Source organism: Babylonia areolata, chromosome 22 (assembly GCF_041734735.1).
Source record: "Babylonia areolata isolate BAREFJ2019XMU chromosome 22, ASM4173473v1, whole genome shotgun sequence".
NCBI classification, from domain to species: domain Eukaryota; kingdom Metazoa; phylum Mollusca; class Gastropoda; order Neogastropoda; family Buccinidae; genus Babylonia; species Babylonia areolata.
The window spans coordinates 41,246,571-41,257,631 of NC_134897.1; the positions used below are offsets into that span (position 1 = coordinate 41,246,571).

General features: G+C 43.1%; 1 protein-coding gene across 2 annotated transcripts in view; it reads left to right on the forward strand.

The window, feature by feature from the left end:
* Positions 1–4,428: 4,428 nt before the first annotated feature.
* The window catches only part of LOC143297451 (unconventional myosin-If-like), a 77,231-nt gene continuing 70,598 nt past the window's right edge, over positions 4,429–11,061 (forward strand). For both annotated transcript variants that reach the window (XM_076609831.1, XM_076609832.1), the window contains exons 1-2: positions 4,429–4,633; positions 6,727–6,855. In XM_076609831.1, coding sequence (XP_076465946.1) covers positions 4,631–4,633; positions 6,727–6,855 — 132 coding nt within the window. In that variant the 5' untranslated portion in view covers positions 4,429–4,630. The remainder of the gene's footprint in view (positions 4,634–6,726; positions 6,856–11,061) is intronic.

Here is an 11,061-nt window from a genome sequence, read left to right on the forward strand (position 1 = left end):
CACACACACACACCACCACCACCACCACCACCACCACCACTGACCACCACAACCCCACCCCCCACCACCATCCATCCACCCACCTACACCCACACACACACACCACCACCACCACCACCACAACTACTGACCACCATAATCCCCCCCCCCACACACACACACACACACACACACACACACACACACACACACACACACACACACACACAACAAACACAACACAACACACACGCACAAACACAACACGAACACAACACGAACACAACACACGTGCCAGTTGAACAGACTAGGTAATTAATTTATCGAACTCGGATGCAGTGCGTCACGGGCATGTTAATTACCCCCCCCCCCCCCCCTCAAGCCCCCACCCCCCACCCCCCAATCAGCAGCGACAGATGACTGCTGTATCACAGTGTGTCCTAATCGATGAGCATGCCACTGTTGATCTCCACCAACTCGTCGAGAGGCAAAGGCTTTTCAGGAGCTGGACTGAAATGGGGGAGGGGGGGGCGGGGGTAGGTGATACGTGGAGACACGTGGTAGGGGGATAGGGGGAGGGGGGGAGGGGTGTGGGCGGAGGTAAGCCGAGCCCTAATCACAGGATAATAGCATGTATTACGTCGGTCCATTTTATTGCCAGGTCGTGACATGCTTCAAAATAGCAATAATATATATATATTTTTTTTTTTTTTTTTTTTTTTTTTTTTAATTCAGTCGCTGATAAAATCAAAGACAAAAATGTTGATCAAACCGATTTTGAGGAGTGATGAGGCGGTCGTTTGTTTGAACCCCTTTTTTCTTCTTTTCTTCCTTCCTTCCTTTCTTTCTTTCTTTCTTTCTTTCATTTTCTATTATTATTCTTCTTCGACTCTTCTTCTTTCTCTCTTTTTTTTCTTTCTTTCTTTCTTCTTCTTCGATGCTTATTCTTCTTCTTCTAACATTTTTTTTTATTCAGACAAAAGTTTACAGATACAAAATTTATATACTCTGCGTATTAGAAGGTACATGGTAACGACATAATAATGTCCTAAATACTGACAAGTCCATAACAGCATAATGTCTTCTTCTTCTTCTTCTTCTTCTTCTTCTTCTTCTTCTTCTTCTTCTTCTTCTTCTTCTTCGATACTTCTTGTTTCTTTCTTTCTTCTTTTGTCTCTTCTTCTTCGATACTTCTTCTTTCTTTCTTCTTCTATCTCTTCTTCTTTGATGCTTCTTCTTTCTTTCTTTCTTCTTCTATCTCTTCTTCTTCGATACTTCTTCTTTATCTATTTCTTCTTCTATCTCTTCTTCTTCGATACTTCTTCTTTATTTATTTCTTCTTCTATCTCTTCTTCTTCGATGCTTCTATCTTAACCCTTTCACCGCCAAACTCACATTTATGCACAAGCTAGGTAGAGGTCTGCGATCCATGAACCTACTGCTCTTAATTTCGGTAGTAGGTCAGGCCTTATTTTCTTTACATCGCAAGAGGAATCCCCAGCTTTTCTTAGACACCATCTTTTCTGTGTTTACAGCACAAGGGAATTTGCACTCTAAATTGACTGGCGATGAAATGGTTAAAGTCTCGACCGTGGGCCGGGGACACAACTGATAACCTGACAACCAGTTCTCTCCATTTCTGCCTGTTCCTCGTCTCTCCGGAGGCTTCGCTCAGTCTCAGGTCTGTCCACTCTGTGATCTATTGTCCTTCCATATCTTTATCTGTCCGCCTCTCCTCGGTTCTCCTTCCTTGCAGGATCGTCTGGGCAAGCCCTGCTGATCATGGGACGCGCCCATGCTACTTCATTGTGGTTAGATCTTCGTAGGATCAGCTGGTTTGCCTGACTTTTTTTGTTTCTTACTTCTTCTTTGGTGATGTAACCTATTACAGCTTGGGATTCTCTCTTGAAGGCACATAAGACTGTATGGCTGTGTCTGCAGTGGCACTGTCTTCATCTGTCTGCGGGCAAGGGCGGTTTGGTCTGTGGGAGTGTGCTCAGCAACTGGAGGGTGGTGTCTTTTGCCGGTGGGCTCTGCAGTCATGAAATACTGGCTGGTACACCCATGGGGGATACTTCTTTTAAGGCTGTCGCGAGTTGCATTCTGTGGTCTCTTTTGCCTCTGTTCGGGAGCAGTTATGTCCCTTGAATTCTTAATGGAGTGTCCTGTGCGTGCCTGCACCCATCGTGAACACAGCGCAGGCCTCCAAGGGTGGTGCAGGATTGTTCCAAGGGCGGGTGGAGACAGTGCTTCTCTGGGTCCTCCCCAGCACCTACAGGTGTTTCTCTTTCTTCTATGTAGGACATGCCGAGGTGTAATTTCTGAAGGACTGAGATGCCGAGGAGTTTTCGGAAGCATCTCGTTTCCCTGGCCTGTTTTCTCTTTTCCAGTTGTCAAAGTCCATGACTCACAGGCATACAGAAATGTTGAGATGACCAGAGAGCGAAACAAAACAGTCTGATCAGTCTTTGAGCTGAGCGCGATTTACTTGTCACCCCAGCACACGGTCCACTTCAGTCTTCAGTTTTGTCAGTGCTGTTATTGTTTATGTAACTCTGGAAACTATCTCAGAAGACTGCCGGGGGCCACATAGACAACCAGCGCGTTTGGTTTATGCGTAGGTCAAATATTTACATGCTTCCCAATACGTTGGACTTTAAATATGAGGTTCCCGGGTTCGAATCTCAGTAACGGCCGGGCGCCTGGTGGGTACAGTAAATGGTGGAGGTTTTTCCGAATCCCAGGTCAACATATGTGCAAGACCAGTAAGTGCCTGAACCTCCTTCGTGTGTATAATCAAGCAGGAAATCAAATCTGCACATTAAAAATCTTGTTATCCACTGTGTCAGCTTTCCCGTTCGGTGGGTTATGGAAACAAAACCGCACTGACATACCCAGCACTGCACACCCCCGAAAACGGAGTAGTGTAGCCGGCTGCCTACATGGCGGGGTAAAAACGGTCATACACGTAAAACCCCACCCGATACACACGAGTGAACACCAGTGGGACCGTGACTGACTTGCAACCCACGAACGAAGAAGAAGAAGAATTATACTAAAACAATATATTCTGAATACTTCATAACTGATTAAAACAGAAGAAGAAGAAGAAGATCAGTCGCTGGGCCTAAGAACTTTCATGTCGATCTCCTTTTACTATCTTCCTTCGAGTCGTTGAACGTGCATTAAAATGTTCTGTGTAGTCAAATGACACATCGCGGCATTACTGAGCTATATAGCAGTCAGTAGTAGTGGTAGAAGTAGTAGTCCAACACTTGGCTTATATCACAGATTGACATAAGTTTACATTTCGGCCAACAGCAAAGTGAGGGCTGTATTATCAATGGTTTCTCAAGTCGATGGGAAACCATTTACAACTTAGTCTTTTGTGAAGGACTATGACTCTCAAACTAGGAGGCAAAATTGCACTGGCTCTTAGTGCTGCAGCCTTGTGGGCTAGTTGGCCTTTGGCCCGGAACCATCCCAACGCCGACTGAGTGTCCTAAAACCCTCATGGCCGAGAGAGTGGGGATGTACTTGGGCAAGACACTCTCCACAATAATCAAATTCTAGCCCAAATAGTCGGAACAGCAGTTGCAGCCTCCTCTGCTGATGGTCATAGTCGGACACGACTGACTATCATACAGTATATATAGTAGCAGTAGTGGGCAGCAGCAACAGCAGCAGTTGGAGGAGTAGGACTGGGGAGTCAGTGCAAAATAATAAAGATACATGATGAGAAGTTCGTCGTTCCTTCCCAAAATTACTAATACATGTTTTCTCAGTTCTTCAGTCTTCTTCTTTGACATCACTGGCAGTGGATTGGCCCGGCCTGGTTCCTGACTGACGAACTTGACCTAGTGTAACTGAGCTCCACCAGGGTAGTCTGCTGAGCTAACTGCGTCATCGTCGTCGTTGTTGGCGTCATAGTAGTAGTCGTAGCAGTAGTAGAAGTAGCAGCAGCAGCAGTGGTCGGTCTATACTATAATATATATAATTATATATTAGATATCAGAGTTATAGTGGTCACGGTAGTAGTGAAAGTAAAAGATATTAATGATGAACGACAAGAAGTTCGTCATTTCTCCCCATAGTTTCTTCTTTCTTGATGATTCTGTTTTCTTGATATGATTATTCGCAGTTGAATTTCACGCCCGGCGTCACTAAATTACTGAGAAATAATATATTACACATCAAGTTATTTTTGTTTTTAATTCACTCTTGATGGGTTCGAAAGTTGAGACACGAACACGTTTTGCCTCGTCTAAGATAAAGCATAGACACTTACATCCGACATTAGTGATAGATGTTACATATTGGTAATTATTAGTGTCGATGAATAAAGTAAGTGGGCCGCACCGTGAAGGGAATCCTATCACTTGCCAAATATGGAACATATTTCCGCCGTGACGTCGCTTGGTCCTTCTCGAGGTCAAGGCTATCCGGAAGCTTGAGTTGACCAGGAAAGCAGACGCCTTAAACTGGGAGCTCTTGCCTTCAACAGGGTCGATAATGACCAGATAAACTTTTAAGTTATGATCACAATGGTAGAAAGCAATATATGAGCATAGCCTGTGTGGTTTTTAGCGTTTTCTTGTCGCAGTTTTGTGTCTAAGCGGAGTAAGGGCGAGGCACAGAGTCGTCGGCAGCCATGGTAAGTTTGCGTTGCTACTGCACTGTTTCTTTCTTCCGCTTTCGTATCCAGAACCCGATATATCCGAATTTGACTGTATGACTGTCTTGCCTCGGGACATCTAATTGACTTTCCGAGTTTAGTTTGTGTGTGTCTTATAGAACCAATCGTCATTCATTCAAATTGCCAATCTGATATTGAATATGAAGTCTATTTGAAAATGGTAGCTACATTACCTCCCTTGATTTTACTACCGGCTCGTCTTTCAGTCTCCCCATCGCACTCTCTCTGGTATTTTCAGTGTACCGTGTGTGTGTGTGTGTGTGTGTGTGTGTGTGTGTGTGTTACATTACAGTGTATATCAGACAACATATGACACAAAATTGAAAAGGGAGTGGGAGGCAGTTGAGACCACACTTTGTGTGCCAGTCTGTACACCACTCCCTCACCAGTTCATGCTGTCAGGTTTCAGTTTGGAATGGAGTAATACAACAGACAGGCAGTCACTCCCTTTGACAGCGTGACAGTATAGAGTGCAGAGAGAGGGGAAAGGAACCTGATTTTAACTGAATCAAATTCTATTTCTTGGTGGTAATAGAATAAGCAAACGGTGTAGTACCAGATTTACATCCGGCATGATGGAGTGAATAATTGATTCGCGTCTTTACATCTGTTCATTCATGTGTAATTGGGGAATATGTCATCTTGTCATGAATGTAATAAAGTTAGCCTAGTGCATTCAGTGGTGATCAAGTAATATTTCACAAACAATATATGATTTAATATTGATTATTAATTCACACACACACACACACACACACACACACACACACACACACACACACACACACACACACACACTCACACACACACACTCACACAAACAAACACACACAAATGTGTGTGTATATATATATATATATATATTTATATATATATATATATATGTGTGTGTGTGTGTGTGTGTGTGTGTGTGCAAAGAGAGAGTGAATAATATGTTATGACTGTGAGTGAGTGTGTGTGTGTGTGTACAAGCGTGCATGTGTGTGTGTTTGTGTGTGTGTGTGGTCTGTGACTATTACATTGAAAGGGCATCCATAAAGTCTACCATTTTAAGTTTTCGCTCATCATCACTGCTTTAGATGCATAGACACATACAAATACATACCCACACATTGGGAGCATTATATCTGATAGAAACTCAAATGATAAATTAATTTCATAACACCTTAATCAAGTAAATGGTAACACTATTTAAACCATTGAAAACCAAGAAGATACAATCAATCAGATGATGAATTATACTATAATTAGTCAGATTTAAACAAAAAGAGAAACCCAAAGTGTGGTTGAGACACACATGGGAGGTTTAGTGGTAGAATCAGCTGTCAGACCTCTGATCCAGTGTTCACCAGTGATGCTACAGGATTCAACTTCAAGGCCCTGTTTCAGCATGCTGAATACATTCTTGGGAAAGGTGCTTCACTCTAATTTTCCTCACTCCACCCCGGTGTGAATGAGTACCTGATTTTGGCTGAGGAAGATTAAAACTGCAAAAAGGAGAGGATTGGGCCCCACCTACCTCCTCAGGCAGACAGTGAATTGTGCACACACATGTGTGTGTGTGTGTGTGTGTGTATGTGTGCTGCCAGGAAAGTACCTCTGGCAGACATTTAATTGTGCATACATGTGTGTGTATGTGTGTGCGTGTGCGTCTGTCAGTGTGTGTGTGTGTGTGTTGTGCGTACATGTAGGGCCAGATGAAGTGCCAGTGGCAGACAATAAACTGAGCGTGTGTGTGTGTGTGTGTGCGCGCGTGTGCGCAGGTGAAGTACCACTGGCAGACAATGATTTTTTGCATTCATGTGTGGGTGTGGGTGTGGGTGTGTGTGGGTGTGTGCAGCCAGGCAAAGTACCTTTGGCAGACAATAAACAATGTACATACATTGTGTGTGTGTGGCAAGGTGAAGTGCAACTGCCAGTACTGGCAGACAATGAAGTGTACATACATGTGTTTGTGTGTGCATGTGTGTGGCCAGGTGAAGTGCCACTTGCAGACAGTGAATTGTGCATACATGATACATGCATGTGTGTGTGTGTGTGTGTGCGGCCAGGCGAAGTACCACTGGCAGAGCCACAATGTCAAGACGAGCGGGGTGGATGACATGGTGTTGCTGGGGAAGATCTCCGAAGCAGGCATTGTGGAGAACCTGAAAAAGAGGTTCATGGAAGACTGCATCTACGTATCCTTGGCCACTGGTCTGTTGACAGACAGTCTCTGTTTACTATGATGAATGGGTATTGCAGAACTGGAATGATGGGAGCATGGTCAGTCTTTGTGTTGTTCTGTGTGGGTTCATATATTTCACCTTTTTGTCAACAAATGTGTGGACAACTTCTCTCTTGGAGATCTATGTCTGTAACATTCTTGTATCTTGTGTATTGTATGGGTGTTTACTTGATCCTCTGAGCTGGAAAAGTAGTGCTGTCATGATTTGTGTGTGTGTGTGTGTGTTTGTGTTTTCTTATGTTTGTCTTGTGTGTTGCTTTATGTGGATGTATATATTGTAAATCATTCATATGCTTTTTAAGTGTACATGTCTGTAGGCAGTCTGCCCACTCCCTTGTGCTGGAAGTTTGCTGTCTTGATTTGTGTACTTGTGTGTGTGTGTGTGTGTGTGTGTGTACAGGTGTACATGATTTATGTACTTGCGAGTGTACTTGTGTGTGTGTACATGTGTTCACATGTACGTGTGTGTATATATGTGTGTTGCCTAGTGTAGTTTTATGCTTGGATACATGTGTTTTTGTCTGTCTGTGGAAAGTCTGGCTGTTCATTCCCCTGAGCTGTATAAGTTGTGCTACCACACACACACACACATGCATGCAAGTACGCACACACGCACGCACACAATGTATGTGCGTGTGCATGCATGCATACATACGTGCATGTGTAGTACATAAGCGAATACAGCCAGGATACATTTAAATGTAGATATGGCCAGGATACATTTAAGAACAAAGCAGAAAAACATGAACTGAAGAGATTATTACAGTTGGTGAATCAAGCACCCACACATAATACTGGAATTTGGAAAGAGACATGACGGAAGAGAGAGAGAAAGAGAGGGATCAGACAGAAAGATAACGGACCCACAGAATTGTCATTACAACTACAGTGGGTATACAGTAGCGATGAAAATGATGATGCTGATGAAGCAGGCAAAAGCAACAAATAACCTGGAGAAATGGTAAGCCATAAAAAGTAAATCAAATAAAAATTGGTAGATTTAACAAATACAGTAATGCACATTGATGTATGTAAAAACAATAGAGACAACACATACAAATGTCACAAAGAAGGGCATGATGTAACAGCTGATGTTTTCCCTGCTGGTTATATTTGTTTCAGGGGCCTGTTGTTTGTCTTAATTTTGACTTAAGGATGTTAGCCAATAGGTAAATAAATACCACCAGCTAACATTTGTGGATCTGAAGTTTTCGTGCACTTGATTTGAAGACCGCAATGAATCACATTAGAGAGAGGGAGAGAGAGAGAGAGATTATCTCGAATTTGCCTCCACTCTTCCCATACCTTTTTGTTTTTTGTTTGTTTTTGGAGTTGGGTTTGTTTTTCCTGTCCATTTTCATTTGTCTTGTATTATTTCTGAGGTTTGTAAAGATCACTGTTATTCGTGTTCTTTTGTTTGTTCAGTGATTTCCTGTATGAGAAAGATATCTCTGCCTGTTTCTCATTCTCTTTCTCCCTCCACCCCCCGCCCCCTACCCTCATTTTACTCCCTCCCCAAACATCCTCTGTTCCTTTCATTCTCTTCCCTCTATCTCTCCTCCCTTAGACCCCACCCTCTCTTCTTGGCAGCTTGCATAATCTGTTTTCCTAGTTTATGATACAGTCTTATAGATCTGTAGACTTATTTTTTATTATAAGCATGTGTGTGTGTGTGTGGCGCATCTGGATCAGTCCCAGTGCTTTGCTGCCTCCTTGAAACTGAAACCGAAACTGAAACTTAAGATTATACACGTATCCAAAAAACAGTCAATTTCTAAAACAAGTCACATGGTCAGATACGTTGCATAATAATGTTTGTGTATGTTATGCATTGGATCGGAGAGTAGTAGTACCTCATGAGACCAAAAATTAACTTTGGGGAAGTTGAACCTTTTACTGACTGACATTTCCTTTGGTCAGAAATAGTTGTCAGAACTTCTTCCTTGCCAGCTTGTTGTGTGAGTGGACGGAACTCTTCTGCTTCCCGCGATGATGTGTCAGCTCTGAGTAGCGCAGCGTAGCAAGGACTGTGAAGCAGCAGTGGTGTAGGCGCGTTATAACACACTACACGCGTTCAGCACAATGATGCATATGTATACACTCCTGGCAAATTACTACAGCCTAGTGATAGTTTTGGTTTTACATGTTTTACTTGTTTGTAATGAAGTGTAGAGCTCAGCTGTGTTTTGTTGACTCTTTTTTTTTCATGGACTTCAGATCACACACACACACACACACACACACACACACACACACACACACACACACACACACACACACACACATACACATGCATACACACACAAACTCACACATATATGCACAAACAAAACATTTTCAGTTTCATGGACTGGAGGTGTCAAGGCTTCTAGACTGATCAATATATATTATTATATATACACAACAATACATCTGCTGTTGTTGGAGGGCAGGGGGCATGGGGGGGGGGGGGGGGGAGAGAAAAAATGCAGATGCTTTACCTTCACATACACCCAATGCACAGATCAGGCCTGGAATGCCTACCTTAGGTTTGTGTAAAATATTAACCCCAAAAATGGAATAAAGTAATTCGACAAAACAAAGAAATACTGCATAAAAATTCTGTAAAGTGTAAGGTACATGGAAGGGAAACAGCCAGAAAAAACTAACAACTGAGAAGTAACAGTATAAAGCTGATGGAATTCTTGGTACAACAAAACAACAAAGACATTTAATGGCACTCATGTTTTAAAAAAACAACAACAAAAAAACATAAAAAAACAGGAAATTACTGTGGCATTGTTCGTTCTCTCATTCTTTGCGAGCCACTGCCTGTTACCCAATACTGGAACACATTCAGTGATTTAACGCACCCTCTCTCACAAAGCAATAGAATGAGGGAGATGAATATAGAAGGAAGGGGGCGTGGGGAGAGGGAGAGTGGGAGGGACTTCAGATACTGATTGCATGATTTACACAAATAAACAACAGACATGTGTATATATATATATATATATTATATATATAACACAAACCAAAGCCGATGTGAGAGAATCAAATGCGTTCTTTCTTTAATGTATTGTCACTTTAGTTGATATTAGACATGTTGTGTGTGTGTTTGCGTGTATGAGAGAGAGAGAAAGAGAGAGAGAGAGAGAGAAGTAATATCAAACATGTATCATGTGATTCATGTTCGTATTAATGTTTTGAAGAAGGCAAACAGTCAACAACAACAACAACAAAAGGCAGGAGGGGGGGTGGGGGGGGGGGGGGGGGGAACAACAGCAAACAAACAGAAAAAGAAAATGAGCTTGTTGCTCTGTGTGCCATCTGCCTTAGCTGTTGATAGTGGTCACACTAAAGAGATAACTAAAATCGTCAACAACAACAACAAAAAACTGTGCCAACCCTGAGCCAAAACTCTCATGTCTGTGAACGTACACACTGTCGCCTGGTCATGTTTTGGTAGTCATGATTCCCAGCAATTTGTAGCATCAGTCACTGAGGTCATAGGAGGGGCCTGTTGCAGTGTCTTTTATTGGTAGTGTGATTGACGGGCGCAATAGCCAAGTGGTTAAAGCGTTGGACTGTCAATCTGAGGGTCCCGGGTTCAAAACACGGTGACGGCGCCTGGTGGGTAAAGGGTGGAGATTTTTCCGATCTCCCAGGTCAACATATGTGCAGACCTGCTAGTGCCTGAACCCCCTTCGTGTGTATATGCAAGCAGAAGATCAAATACGCACGTTAAAGATCCTGTAATCCATGTCAATGTTCAGTGGGTTATGGAAACAAGAACATACCCAGCATGCACACCCCTGAAAACGGAGTATGGCTGCCTACATGGCAGGGTAAAAACGGTCATACACGTAAAAGCCCACTCATGTGCATACGAGTGAACGCAGAAGAAGAAGAAGGTAGTCATGATTCCCAGCAATTTGTAGCATCAGTCACTGAGGTCATAGGAGGGGCCTGTTGCAGTGTCATTTATTGGTAGTGTGATTGCTGACTCCCCCACCCAGTGCTCCACTGCACCGCTCCATTGTTAGCTGTTCTTTGTTTGTTTGTTTTCCTTGTTTTGTTTTTCTCTCTCCTCAGTTCACTGCCCCTGCACCCCTCCAGCCCCATACCTCCCTTTCCCAACTTTGACCTCACATCCATTGTCCACACCTGTGTGTGTGTG